The sequence below is a fragment of the Lates calcarifer genome, linkage group LG20, assembly GCF_001640805.2.
Source record: "Lates calcarifer isolate ASB-BC8 linkage group LG20, TLL_Latcal_v3, whole genome shotgun sequence".
Taxonomy (NCBI): domain Eukaryota; kingdom Metazoa; phylum Chordata; class Actinopteri; family Centropomidae; genus Lates; species Lates calcarifer.
The window spans coordinates 13945487-13961022 of record NC_066852.1 but is presented as its reverse complement, the minus strand read 5'-3'; the positions used below and the strand labels follow the sequence as shown (position 1 = coordinate 13961022).

The window sequence follows — 15536 nt, the reverse complement described above, 5'->3', positions numbered from 1 at the left end:
CTCCAACATCAGGTTTGACTATTAGCTGCACCCAAAGGTACTCAATATTTTGCGCCAGATGTAGGGATATCATATTTTGCTTGCCTAAAACAGTGTGTGCTGTAAGTGAAAACACTGTGTAGTGTACCGTATCATTGCTCAGTCAGGGTTTATCCATTGTGGCTACTGTACATCTCAGGCCACTTGTTCATTGCTTTGTAATATTAGATTTTCTTTGATATTGTTGTATTACCAGCACTTTCGCCTGCTAAGATCATCATATAGAGTTTCATGGGCCACTAGTCACATGTTCATAAGCCTTCATTAAACACTCAACAAACAGGTGCTACCACCAGGGATTCCCCCGACCTTTGCAGGGTGTGGAGCACGATTTAACCCATTTTATCTAATTGCCACTAAACATGCTTGTTATTCAGTGATTACCATTAATCAAATTAATTTTTCATAAATGTGAACACTGTATGTCTTGGAATGTTGCGTCACCGACACCTTTAATATTGCACGCTCACGAGTAAGAAGAAATATATCACTGCACTGGAATAAAGCCAAGTGTCATAACAAGCATACAGTATTAGTCACACGACCTGGCTATAAAACTCAACTGAAGCTTTTTACATGCAGAAAAAAACTGAAGCTTTTTTTTAAATGCAGCCCCACTTAAATACAAGATGGATGACTTCTTTTCTGCACAATTGTTTACTAGAAATCAAACTTTCATGTTGGAGCTGCTGCATTTTCTGTGTGTTTTCAAACACAATGGGCCCTTTCTTTATCTGAAAAGAGCTGCTACTCTAATAATGCAGCCCAGCTTAGGTCTGTTAACTGTAAACAATAGCAGTAAAAGGTGGCCTTGACAAACGTGAAGAGAGAAGGGGGAGTGATTATTGTGCCTGAATGTGAATACAAGGACACTGAGTGATGGCTAAACTCCAGTCCCTCCCTCTTCCTCACCAGTGTCTACACCTCTCGTGCCAGTGTGGGATGTCTACAGAAATCATCTTGCTGTCAAGGTCAGCAATGAGAATGAGAGTATCTCCTCTGTAGTGCAGTATGAGGAACGTTCCTTGGCACTGCATTATTTTTAATGCACCGATTCTCCAAAAGCAATGAAAGTATTGTGAATATAAGAATCTAACCAACTCAGAAATGGTTCACCTGCAGTAGCATGTATATAAATATGTCATCATGCATGTTCCATAAAAAAAAAACAAAAAAACACAACACTCTCTGCACTGACTCTGTTCAACATCACAGCCCCCTTGTCTGCACAGTATCAAAGTCTTGAGACATTATTCAGCAGTCTTCAGATGGAACAGTCAGGTGAACTCAATGTGCCAGCAGAAAGTTGCAGTTCCTCAAGCACATCAAGCGGTTTCTGACTCATGTGTGCCAGACAACCTGCCGTACAGTTCTTTGACAGTCCGGCACCAGATAACATCAAGTCCTTCCTTGAAAAGAGGCAGATGCAAGGCTACATGAATTGTATCAGCTGTGTAGGGTTCCTTATATTTTTTTTTTATACCCACAGCAGCCACACATACTCACTACCCGCACTGCTTGGAACAAACACAAACTCACCACCCCACCAAATGGAAACAGCTGTTATCAAAACTCTTTCATCTGCTACAGTACTTTGCAAAACTCAGCAATGCACACACACACACACACACACACCACTACTGAACAAGCCTGTTAGATTCTATCACACACTCTGAAGATTTAGACACTTTTTTCTTTTCTTTTTTTTAACAACTTTCATATTCTGTCGAGCTGTGTTTTAGATTTTATACTCTATAGTCTGCTTTTGTTGTGTTCTAGTGACGGGCGAAGGCACTGTGCGGTGTATTTTTGTGAGATTTTACACTTCCAGCAGACTGCAGGGAATGAAAAACTGAGAGATCACACCATACATTGCTTTTAAATTCCATTCACCTCCAAGTACAATGTACTGTTCCACTGATTAATGGGCCAGAGCCAGATGTGTGGACAGTTGTTCTTCATGCATGTTACCATTGTTACATGCCTGTTTGCGATGGCTCCTCTGGATCTCTCAATTGGCAAGAGAACAGTCATAAGAGCAACAACAATGCCAGTACATCTGTGCCACTTCACTTGTTGCTTAGGAGTCAGTACTACTCACTGCTTTGGACGTTAACAGTGCCAGTGGAGTTGTCCTTCCCCAGCGGGTTCTCCACCACACATGTGTAATTCCCAGAATCCTCCAGTTTTGCTCTGCTGATCTGGACTTTGGAGTTTTTCCTGTGGGAGACAACACTCGCACAGCTGAGTCAGGGGAACCAGGGCAGGGAGGAAATAGCATGGAAACGCAACAAGTGGAAACATGGGGGACAGGGAGTCAGACAACAGGGCAAGCAGCAGCATGGCACCAACTCTCTGCGTTAATAGGGCTACGCAATAACTTACTCTGAGGGCAAATTTGGTGGGAAAAACTGCTTAACAAAGAGAAAGAATGGGATCAAGTGTTACAGCTACCTAGCGTATTATCACAGAGGTTCCACTGGCTAATGTGGTAACAGTGGATAATTGTGAAATAAAAGCATGCTGCAAAGCTTTGAAAAGTTTTCTCTCTCTTCTTTAAATTTTCAGACATTCATTGAAAATATACATTTCAGATGTCTTGAATCAATTGCCTTGATTATGTAATGATTAAATGAGGGAGAGTGCAATAAGAACATTGACGAAATCAGTGAACTGGACCTGGAAGTGCCACTCAGCCATTTACCCCAGTGGCCAACTGCAGTATTGCAACATAAAATCCCTTGCAGCTCAGAAAGCATTCTTCTCAATCATTAACTATAAAAGAGACGTCAATAAAACTTCTGACAGGACATCTTAAACTGCCGACAGGCTCAATCATAACTCTTTGTGTTATTAATCTTTAAAGTATAAAAAGGTATATTTAGGTTGTCATATGATCCAAGGACTAAGGACTGAGAGTGACTGGGAGAGAAAACATTTTGGCTGAGCAATCTTTATTCAAATGAATGGGCACCATCTTGGAGGCTTGTATCCAGATCTGATAATACACCCATGGAACAGGACCAAAACAGGAAGAAACAATTTTGTGGGGTACTGTTCGTTTTCATCTGGTTTTACTCTTGAAATTTAATCACTAAAACGTTTAACTGTGACATCCGAAAATGTGGTGTAACAGTAGCAAGTTGAGAGGAAGTCCACAAAATCACCCTCAGGTCAGTTATATGCACTGTAATGTCTGAGCTAAAGTTAGCAAACATAAGCCACTGTTCGTACTCCGTCTAGCAAAACCTGACTAGTAATTGCTTGCCAGTGTACTGAATTGAGGGTGGATGTGTTTTATTGCCTCTAAATGTAACTTTAATGTGTGTAAGAAAGTCACACAGGCATAAAGAGGGATGATAAATTGACTTGATTTAGAATACGTCATTGCTCTACATTTCAATGCAGGAGTAAGCCAAATAAGCCAAATAATGCCAAATATCAAATAAATGTTTTTATTTAGTTTCTGTTTTGATGTTGATTTTTAAATGACTTTTGAACTACAGTTTCCTGGAGTAACTGTGTTAGCACAGTCGGCTGAAAATAACAACCATGCTTCAGCTTTGGAGTACCTGCGTCTCTTTTCATCTTACACTGCTTGTGTTAAGTTTACAGGTCATGGGTGATTTGTACTCACTGGCTGTTCCTTATTTTGACTTTTTTGTTTTTCTTCAGCTCATTGCCATCTTTGAACCATCTGTAGGTGGGGAGAGGGTTCCCTGTGGCCTCACACTTAACTGTGAGCTTTTTTCCCTCGTCCACTATTATTGGATTCTTCATCGGTTTTAACTTTGGAGCCGCAGCTGAAAAGAGAGAAAGAGAAAAAAGAAAAACTCAGAGTTATTAACCAGTATAGACACAAACTTGATTTTAGCTTGGTTAGCACCATTCACGTCTAATCGTTTGTTTTAGGAGAAACAAAGACACAAAGAAGTACAGAGAGAGAGCAGCAGAGCCAATCATCATCTCTATGGACCGAGCCAACAACTCTCTCATTGGACCACCAGATGTTGTCACTAGAGACATTATCAGCTTTGCCTCAGACTAATAAACAGGCTGAATTTCACTTTGGCTTTGCTGCTATGAAAACACCTGAAGCAATATCTAGCATCCACCAGATGATGAAGAAAACCTGCAACCACAAACACATACGCAATTAAAAGCAATCGGTAAACAAGAAAAGCCAATAGCATTATGACACCATAATAACTAGCTTGTTATGATGACAAGATCAAAATGAAAAAAGGCTTTAATCATAACTCTTTTATCTGCTGCATAAAACTGCAAAACCTTCTGAAAATTCCCTCGCTTTTTACAGTTTTCATATTCCTGAGATTATGTTCACTTTGCTTCCTGAGGAAAAATAATAATAATTGAAATATGAAAAATGATCTTTGTCCAAACACACACATACATGTACATACAACACACACTCACACAAACACTCTGCCAGCTGACAGCTGCACACATGTTTAGGAGAAGACTCATTCAGGGTGGGGTGAGAGAGAAGGGGTGAACAAGGGTCAAGCAGGGGCTGGCCAAGATGCCCCTCTCTCTCTCTCTCTCTCTCTCTCTCTCTTTCTTTCTCCCCTTCTTTTACACACAAACACACACACTAGCTCTCCATGTGTAACATTTATAATTTCATGCTGAACTGCGTTGTCCTACAAATCACAGCTGTTTGCCATGCATCACCTCTAAAGGGCAACAGCAGGATAAAGACAAACAAAGCATGACAAGCAAAATGAAGCATACTGTACATAGGTAATGACTTCAATTAAACACTGAAATCGAGGTGTACCAAAATTATCCCGTCGTCCTCTTTTTGGAGACTGTCCTACTTCACTGACCTGGTAAAGGCAACATGTCTGCACAGAAAGAAAAACCCTAATGACGCTGCATTTTTCATTTTCTTTGTGGATTCAAGTGGACAGTTGTGATGGATCTGGGATACGGTCTGGTTTCCCATACCAATTCTGCAGAGGTCACTGTTGTTATTGTTATTATTGTTTTAACTCAGCTCACCATATCAGCCGCATAGACAAGAATTCACATAGAAACAACAGGCCTTTCTTAAGCTTTGTAAACTTGGCAGATGTGAACAGAAAGAGCTCTGTCTACGGCAACCAAGTACCTTGTGAGTACGTCCTGTGTCTGACAGTGTATCCTCTGGTCTACATGCACTGGGCACTGGAGCTCTGCTCTGCCACCTCTGGTCACTGGGCACTAATACTCCTGATAGGTGCCAGAGGTCAGAACTCTCAGTTCCAGTCATGAATCTCCCTTTACGAACGACTCCTGAGTTAGTGCTGATGAAAATTACACAGCATATTAAGTCTGCTATCATCCATCCTTGTATAACTTTTTTTAAAAATCTCACTTAAAAGTCTGATGCCCAGAAGATGTAGATGTCTACATTATTTTTATACTACTAATGTAATTAGCTTAATTTGTACAGTAATCTTAGAGTGTCCCTTCACAGTGCTTAAGACCTTTGATGTTTACGGACACTTTTTTTTACCAACTTAAGTAATGACATTGACTGTTTAAATCTATGACCTGAGCAGCACCACTTTGCTTAATTTAAAGGGCACAAATGACAAGTTTTTAAATGCTAAGGCAATTCACATTACAAGGGGGTGTAATTATTCCAGGATACTGAATACGACATACTCTACGAGAGTCTGTCTGACTGACGTACACTTTGTGCTGATTTCCCCTAGAATCACAGATAGCAAAATGTCACATTTAAAATAGCTTGCAAATGACACAAATCAGTGGAAAAGCAACTATTTTTAGCAGCTATTTATACCTAAAATTACTTTGTAGCTGGTTAAGACAGTGGTCTTTTATCTGTGAACAGCTTCCTGTTGGAAAATGTGAGTGATGATATTTGTGGCATTTGGAAAATAAGGACAAAGATTCTAACACGAGGCAGATGTGCTGTTGTACCATGGTGCTTAGTAGCTTTAATGAGCTTATTCTCAAGATGGATCTTTGTGCTGCAATGGTTCAAGCAGTTAGTTCAAGATTTTACTGTTCCAAAAGGGGTTTGGGACAATAAAGGCGAGGCATAAATGAGGTTTTGCTCAAAGTCATAACATTATATGGGCTGAACATATACCATACGCATATTGCAGTTTAAAATCAACTCTGCAAGTGGGGTGGGTTTATCAATAGCCTCCAGCAAGACCATATACTGAACATGAGACCCCTAATGTTCCAGATGTTCTTTGTTAAACATTTTCAGTTGTTTAACAAATGTAATGTACTATATGAGAGTTGTTAAATAAAGATCAGACTGCACAATGCCCCACGGTCTACTGATCCCCTAATTTTCATATTACACTGGTTAATGGAAAATTACAGACACTGTATCAGTTGTACTGTGAGTAATGACTCAGAGTTTTGTATCTACATGCCATATTGAAGAATACTATATCATATGCACATGTGCCATGCTTGATAAGCAGCTTCATCACACATTTTCATAACTGCTCTTTAATTACAAATGTTAATTTGCAAGGAAACGTTTACTTTAATGGAACTGGAAAACTGTTTGGGTTTTTTTTTTTTTTAACTGCTGCATCTAATGACTTATAGGTAAAACTTATAGAACAGAACCGCCTGCATGAGTCCATGGTCCCAAGTCTGTATAAGTGAACTACTGTACATGATTTCCATACACACTCAGCTCTGCCACCCTCAGCCCAGCACAGTGCCTGAGGAAAACCTTGTCAGTCATAGTCAAGAGAACAGCAGGAATGAGGCTGCACCACGAAGAAAAATGTTCAGTACTTCGCCTGGACATAGGTCAGTCCTTGCCAAGCAAATTAAACAAGCTTTGTCCTTGCCTGGAAAAGTTACAGAAACACAGGACTGCTCTTCTCATCAGCCCAGTAAGCCAGATGTATAAGAGAGGGTCTGCTGCGGTCCTAATGAAGACACAGGAGTTCATCAGACAGTCTAGCTTGGAGATACAGATGTTTAACATCATACTGCCCAGGGATTAGTCTTAACATTGTTACATCTGTCATTTTTCCAGCTCGTTTATCTGTGGAACACAAAATAAATGAACAAAACAAATGTCTCTAGAATCCATAAACTGGATAAATCACAAAAAAAACATGCTCTGACAGCAGGGGTAGTGATATACAGTAGTTCCTCCTGTCTGTAATGACAGATGAGCATCATACAGTAGACAGTTTGATGGACACAACTTCAGAACAGTATAATCAAGTCAACTGTACTTGATATAAATCATGTTAATTTTACTCACTTGCAATTCATGTTCTCCAACAAGAAAATAAAGAGTCATTATCAGTGGAAATAAAATAATTTCTTAGAGACAAATGGTTATCTCATTTTCCATTACACCAGTGGAAAAAGTGTCAGGCAGCAATGATAAACCCTCGCCTCAACAACAGCCTGATTCTCTCTTTTTGAAGCGAAGGGGCAGCTGCAGACATGGACTATAAAAACCAAATTTGAGAATAGAAGCCTATCCGGCGTGTCAACAGCTCATGCCTTGGGTAACAGTTGGAAACCTCAGCCCAGAAAGAGGTTCAAAAACAAAGCAATTTGATGAATTAACAATGCATTGCTCGTATTATTGAGTTAACATTTCTGTTTTACTTCCAGGAGATTAGAAAAGGAATCTGAGGCATGCCTTTGTGTTTCCCTTCTAGACAAAGTATCCCTGATTACTCTGGTGTTATGTCACTTCACTGCACGTTGTCAAAGACAAATTACATGGTGAGACAGCCAGAGAAATGGGTTTTGCATGTGGGAATGGTCTTCAGACACTGCACACTAGTCACTGTAACACAACATCTGTTCGAAGAGATCATTTCAACAGCCTCCCACCACAGCCAATATACTTTCACCAAATAATTATCTGGTACATTGTTTATATATGACTCAAAAATATGACTACTTCTCTCTTACTAAATGTTTCTCTGCAACATTAAAATGTATGCAGAAGCCCAAAACTGCATTTCAAACTTTCCACAACTTTGATTTTTCCTACAACCTGAACAACCAAGGAATTTTGATGCTTTATTACAATTTATGATTTTATCACATTTCATTTCTAATCATCTTCCTAAAAACCCATCTCTGACACTTCTAATCTAGTGGTGATGGTTTCTGTCCATGAAGTCCATGAAGCAGGCACAAAAGCAGAGTAAATAGTTGAAATTAAGTAGGCTTGCAAGAAAGATGAACAAACCAGATGCATTTGCAAGAAGAGTTCAAAGGACACTGAGGTGATAGTGGAATGTAAACAACTGCTGTCTCCAAAAAGAGATGGTTATCTACCCCCCAAGACAATGAATCTAGCATAAAGTGACAAAAGCTGTCAGAAAACTACTACTCCGGGTGAATTAGGACCAAAAAATTAATTCATATTCACTACAAGCAGAACCGACCTTCATTTGTGGTTTGGTGCTATCAACATGTTGGAGCCATAATTTTACCAATTGGCCATGGTTGCTATGTTTCCCTCTGCTGTTGCCAGAGAACAGGTTTTCCTCCACAGTGAGTGATTGCAAAACTTTGCCTGTGTTTGTTTCATTGGTTAAGCAATCTTGCAGTTTTGACTACAGACTGTTGTGTTGTGATGGTTCTGAAATATTCAACATATTGAAACAGTCACAATTCTGCACTATTAGTGTTTTTACACAAACTTCCACAGGTTGTTGTCCAGATGTTTGCAGGACTTTCTAACAGCATGCAGTATACTGCAATAGAACATACTGCCAATTAATAGAGACTTCATTTTGTGATAGTGTATCAGTTTTATATTTTTGGCCATGTAGTTTCAGTACAGCTTATACAGTGTTAGCCAGCAGTTTACTCTGTATGTGAAATGGCTGGGTGGTATAACAACTGGATGAGAACAACATAGTGTGAACATCTGTGCTCACAGTCAGCCCTATGACCACCATGGGTTGCCATGCTAAAACTTTCAATATGAAAGGCTGAGTCGCAGAGTTCTCTGTACATAACTTATTAGGCGCTGAACTGAGGTCTGCTTAAATTTCCTTCACAAAGTCTGTTATTTTACTATTTCATCCCAATCCATAAGATAAAATGTAAAGTTTTAAACTGCAAACTGTTGTACTGCAATAATAATCTAAATGTAAAATAAGATTAGTTTTGCTCAACCTACATAAGAGAAACTTGCTTTTGTTTCTATTACACTGCACTTTTGCAATAATGTGACTTCTTGTGAAGAACAGTTCATTACTGAAATTTTCAGAGTATTTTTATTCCACTGTAGTTACTGTTGTGTTGAATGTTCCAACTGTGCTACAAAAAGCTGCATGCAAATCCTGTGTAAGAATGATCATTTCCTCGACATTTGCCTGTCAGCCACATGATGCATAGTATTATGTTGCAGTTACACAAGTTATTTTAATATTTGGATTAACTAAAAGTTTGTTCCAGTAAGCAATATTATTATATTAACAGTTAGTGATATCGCTACCTGTAATGTGGAGGGGTCAGTAATACCAATGATTCCACAAAGAATCACCCCCCAAGTATATAGTTCTACACAGCCTTCAGATACTCTCGGCTCTTCGTTTTGGTTTATCCTTCACCATGGTTGGGTTCTTCTAGGTCTCATGAGTCTCTCATAAAACACGCTGATCAGGGAAAACCATATCAAAACAGCTGTGGAAAGAGAAGTCTCCAACTGGTTACCCATGTTTTTCTATTTCTGCCAGATGCATAAGACCATTTCAAACAGACAGCTATTTTAGGTTAAACCTACATCTTACCTCCTCCCGACCCAGTCAACACACATTTATAGTTTTGCTCAGCACTGCCTTTATTTATGTACTACCTGACTAATTTACAAAAAAGCTACAAAATGAGAGAGAGAGATGGACAGATGGAGAGATAAAGAAATAGTGCACACCAAAGGCGATAAATGATACATTTGATGTCCTTTTTTTTTGGTTTCGCAAAATGTGTCAATTTATTTCCTACTAGAATAGTTAAGTAAATATGCAAGCAAAGTGCTTAAGTAATTGCCAAAAGTGGTTAACACTGTAAGAGGACAGCAAACTTAAGTGCATAAGTGCATAAGTGCACTCACACAACCTTGTTCCTAGAAATGATGATTACATCCAACTAATTTGTAACAGGAAATATGTTTTGAGGGAAAGGTAACACTGATCAGATTACATTTCCTATGTACATAGTGAGGCAATGTTAATTTACATATTTGACAAGCTGAAAAAAATTTTAATATCAAATGCATCAGTAAAATGTTCACAGACAACATTTTTGTTTCTGCCAAAACATATGATCTTGCTGTACAATATCAACTGTACTGACTGCAGCATTTTTAAACTTTCTTATGGTTGGTTTTATAGTAATACAGTTATCTTTAGGCTCTCACAGCACTTGAGGAAAAAATCATCATCTGGTTTAATACAGAAAAAGTTCACAGTGACTTCAGACACAACATGTCTATTTACATTTAACCAAAATCACAGTCTTACCCTCACCTTAACTAAAATTCCTCTGTTGCCTAAACTTAACCACAGATGGGACTGTGGATGTGAAACCTGGTCTCTGGTGTGACACTACCACCTCCCACCAACTATGTCGCAGTTCACAAATGTAGCTCTTTAAATCGTTTAAAAAAATACTGCTTCTGGACATAATCCAGTAGAGATTATGTTTGTCATAACATTGTAATTGGGATTACAACTTTTCTAGAGACAGGGCTGACTCACAGCATCCCGTGAAAGCACTTTGGTAAACCAGGAATTTCAAAAGTTGAATCTACAGATTGCTCTCAAATTAAAAGTTTGTCATAATTTGTCTCTAAATATTTCTCTGAGAGTAACCCTTCCAAAAGACTTCTGTTTGCTTACTAATCATGTGGTTCTGATCAGCCACATTTTGAGACTTGACAGTGAAAAAAATAGGATCTGTCTAAGTACAGACTTCTAGGTATTTTATAGGCATTATAAAATTGTATGTACAGGTCACTTGTATTAGGTGTCAGTTCTATTAGCTGGCTTTCTGATTAGGTTTCCTGTTTCCAGCTGTTGCTGGTAGCAGCACAGCAAAAAGCAATTTTGTAAGAGCAATTATACGGAGCAAGATCACACCTGAATTGGAAACTGTTGTTGTCTGTGCTTCAACACCACCTCCCCTGACTACTGGTCTCTATAAACATTTTGTTGCTGAATAATTTAAGCAGTTTCATTTCATTTCTAAAGGTGTGGTGGGTGTTAGGTCATGATAGAAAGCATCTGGCACACAATGAAGGAGCCAAGTCTTCACTTCCGTAACTAATTATTACCACCCTCACTATGCACGCAAATCCAGTCATACAGAAAGGAACTTGTTGTGTTTTGTCTTGGCATAAGATAAAATGAATGATAGAAGTTTATGGATTATAATGTCATCAGCAACAAAAAGCATATTTATTTGGTCGGGCAGACTCTACAGTGATTTCCAGCTACTACTTGAAAAAAAACAGATACATATCCCATTGTATTGATGACAGATTTGATGAAAGGCCTGTAGCATTTTGCTCTCCTTGTCTAATTCATATTATTCATAAGAAAGATTACAAAGTTGCACAGTTTTTCCCTCCCTTGAGTGTCTTTTCTTTCCAATAAGGACCAACGTCTTGGCCCAGAAGTCTTTGTTAGGGTCTGCAGAAGTTCTCTCTTTCTAACCCTGGGCCTGTTTCATTAGAAAAGTCATGCAACATTTTTTAAAGAGTGTCAACTTTCAGCCGCAATACACATAGCTTTCAAAAAATAGAGACGTGAGGGGAAATCATCATGTAACATTGCAGTAGGAGTACACCCCTAAATCAACACTTTGAAATACTTTCTGGTCCAAATGCTGAAGACGTCATAACCAGTGAAAGGGCAATTACAGCTGAGAAATACCTGCTGTGAGATAATCTCCTTAAATAAATGTGCAGAACTTCAAGTTCTCAGGGAACATAAGGAACACAAGACAATGCTGTCCTGTTCCTGCAATATCGGCAAGGGGTGACTGACAGCCTCTAACAGCCTCAGCAGAGCGCTCATGGCTAGATTATATCCAATTATATTTTGACACACCTAAACAACAAAAGCACATGTACATATGCACGCACACACAGTACGTTGTATAACGCGTTATCCACAATACAGTATAGTGAAAAGTTGCCCTGAAGTAATGAAGTTGAAATAAGTTTTAAGTCAAGCTTTTAAACAATACAGTTCTATGATAGCCATACTAACAGCCACAATGACAAGAAAATTAAAATAAAAGATGAATGAGTCCCATACAAATCAAGCAAGTCATCCAATCAGATAGACCCTCCGATACGACCCACGGGGACGTGTCCTGAAATAGGCTATGGCCGCAAGCCCACCGGATCTTCATTATCATGGTCCAATAATAAACGCATTTAAATATATGGAACACACAGGTTTGGATAGGGTTTAGGGAAAAATTATGGTTTCTGGAACAATAAGTATTTGTTAACATTAGGGGACCTTTGTTGTCATGGTTACAGTGAGTCGTGAGAAGTTGCTTGCACAGAAGTATGGGGCTATTTTTCTGTGGAGGACAGTCTCGAAAAAATCAGCAAAGAAACAATCTTGTCTATGGAAGATCCAAGACCAGAACTGTTGAACACAAATCTAATCCTAAATTCTTTGCTTCACTTAGACTTATTTTATACCTGTTTTGTGAATAAATTACTACATTGGCTAACATACCATAAGACAGGTGCTAATCTTCGTTTGTCTGTTTAAGCATATTTCACAACATTTTGCACCACTGTGCTGATTGGTTAGCACATCCATGCAGCAAGAGAGCTAGCTAATATTTATTATTTTGTATTTTTGGTTATCTTTTTTATCTAAACACAGACAACAAAGAAGCTAGCATACATCTCTACACCATTACTGAATTTATAATTTATGTATAGATCACAGAGCTGCACATCTGGTTGTACAGACTTGTTTTCACATTTCTAAATAATTACTTCTTTTAAATGTGATTTATTGATAAACTGCATCCTCAATAAAGTGATGTCACTTACAGATAATTACAAAGTGGCAATCTTTATTAAAGAGACAGATCAGACTTAAGTTGTGAGTAGAAGATTCACCTCCAGAAGTGCTGTTAAATTCCTCTCTTTCTATCTTGGATGACCTATTTTGGAGCCTTTGGCCCAGAACACACCTGATGCAGTGTATGTACCAGTAATGCAGACACAACAAGCATCACCCACAAGCGTGTCTTCATTTTGACCTACTTTGAAAACTCCATTTTACAAAGGGTGAGCACATAGTTCCACACAGGTTACCTGTTTACCCAGATTTGTGATAAATCAATAACATCATTTTCAAAAGGAAAATGATCATTAAAGATCAGATGCTCATGGTCTGGTACATTTAACTGACATGACACATGTCTGCTACCACATATATCAATGAACAGCAGACACAAAGACACTTACTGATATAACTTCAAAGGCATACTGATAAAATTCAAGACAGAGACAATTTATTTACATTTGCGTCATTTTGCGAAAAGCAGAGAAAATAAACCAGAATATGTTCATCACACGCAGGTCTTTTCTATGTGTACACAGCAGCTGTGCTTGTTGATTAACAAAGATGCCAAAAAACATCCTGCACTCTTTGTCCAGTGTAGTTTGGGGAGCTGTTTATCTTTTGTGTTTATAGATCACAATCCAACTTGGAATGAGGACGAGTAATTATTTATATATTCAACTTTCCATGGGTAATAAAACAAAAAAAAATTAACCACAAGTGCCAAGAACAACAACAGTAGCACATGTAAACTGTAAAAAGATGAAATTTAAATACCTAAAAGGCCTTCAAAGCATCTTCTTCGGTAACATATCTTTACTAAAACCAGTCTTGAGCGTTATCTGTTAGAAGCTGACCAGAGTGACATCAGCAAGTACAAAATGGCTACCAACATGTAGAGATGCTGCCTAAGATAAAGTATCTGATCAAACCGAGAATGACACATAGTAGTCAGAGTGATAATCATGATATAGTCCTCAAAGTGTCACTGAAACGGGGGCTGGGCTTCCCCCATGACCTGAGGTCAAACTACAGTGACATGCTGCAGCATGTAGGGATCCACCACTGAACAAACACACTGCTACATAAGTGACTGAAAGACAAGTAGTTCCCATGCTATTCCAATGTCAAAGTAGCTTGCAGCTAAAATACAAACAGACTTTTGTGTTGGATGACTCACCATAGACTCAGAATTAAGATAAACGTTATAGCAACTGTCTAATTATTAACCCTGTCAAGAAGTATGTGATGGAATACTGTATTCTGCTGTACAAACATCACTTTTGGGATAGAACTGTTGAAAAACCTGTGAGCATTTGTGAAGACGTGATCATGCGACAAATTGACGGAAACCCTTAAAGCACACGTATAGCCAGTCATTCGTTTTTAGAGAGCACATAATTCAACTGTACTTGGCTCTGTGAGGTGGCTTTCTTTAAAAGTCTAAGTTGATTTTGTACACTAGTCATATCATTTGACTTCCCTACAATTCCAAAGTGCTGCCAAAACCAGATGTGCCTCACGCTGTCCACATTAGGAGCCAATCCATGTGACAACCTGGCGGCAAGCTTTGACAAGCCAAGGGGATACTTACTTGGTCCCACACTTCCGTAATACAGTAACTCAAACTTAATCTCACTTTTTTCCTCTCCAAGTCTCCCTCTCCCTGTCTCTCTGTCTCTGTCTCTCTCTCTCTCTCACACACACACACATAGATATACATATGCATACACATAAAATGTTACACAGAAACCACCTTTAATTTACTTTTACCTTTAGTGGGATCGGCCTCTTTCTCCTTTTGTCCTTTCTTACCCCCCTTCTTTCTCCCTTTCCTATCTTTCCTCTTGTTCTCCGTCATGCTGTCAGAACAAAGTAAATCCTCTCAGGAAAAGTCAGAGAAAAAAAAAACAGGTAGTCCTATTGGGAACGTGTGGCAAGTGGGCACCACCAGACTCTGAGCCTGTTAGAGCGTCTCTCCTCCTATATAGAGTCACACCAATCAAGTGGAGCAAGGAACCACCTACTCACAGCAGGGCAGAGAGAGAGAGAGAGAGAGAGAGAGAGAGGGAGAGGGAGAGGGGGAGGAAGGGAGGGAGAGGGAGGGAGGGAGGGAGCAGGGAGACAAATAGGGAGAGAAAGGTAGAGAGGCACTGCTCAAGAAACTAAGAGGGGAAAAGTGAGAGAATACAGAAGGAGGGAGGGAAGAAAGAGGGAGGGAGCGAACAAGGCATTTCCCATTGCTTTAAGGCAATCAACTGTTCCCTTACTGGATCTATCAGATAAGCAGTGGCTCTTCCAGGCCCTACAGCCACAACTGAGGACAGAGAGGGACAGATCCCAAGGAGTCCGCACAAAAATCTGGTGTTGGCCCATTCACGCTCCATGGCCCTGCTTATAGCCAAC

The 15536-nt window shown here is 39.2% G+C and overlaps 1 protein-coding gene across 3 annotated transcripts in view; it reads right to left on the bottom strand.

The window, feature by feature from the left end:
- The window catches only part of nrg2a (neuregulin 2a), a 51292-nt gene extending 36049 nt beyond the window's left edge, over positions 1-15243 (bottom strand). For 2 of the 3 annotated variants that reach the window (XM_018691461.2, XM_051078372.1), the window contains exons 1-3: positions 14904-15243; positions 3677-3842; positions 2141-2259 (exon numbers count right to left, since the gene is read on the bottom strand). In XM_018691461.2, coding sequence (XP_018546977.1) covers positions 2141-2259; positions 3677-3842; positions 14904-14991 — 373 coding nt within the window. In that variant the 5' untranslated portion in view covers positions 14992-15243. The remainder of the gene's footprint in view (positions 1-2140; positions 2260-3676; positions 3843-14903) is intronic. The other variant, XM_018691462.2, reaches the window with a different exon arrangement.
- Between the last annotated feature and the right edge of the window lie 293 nt (positions 15244-15536).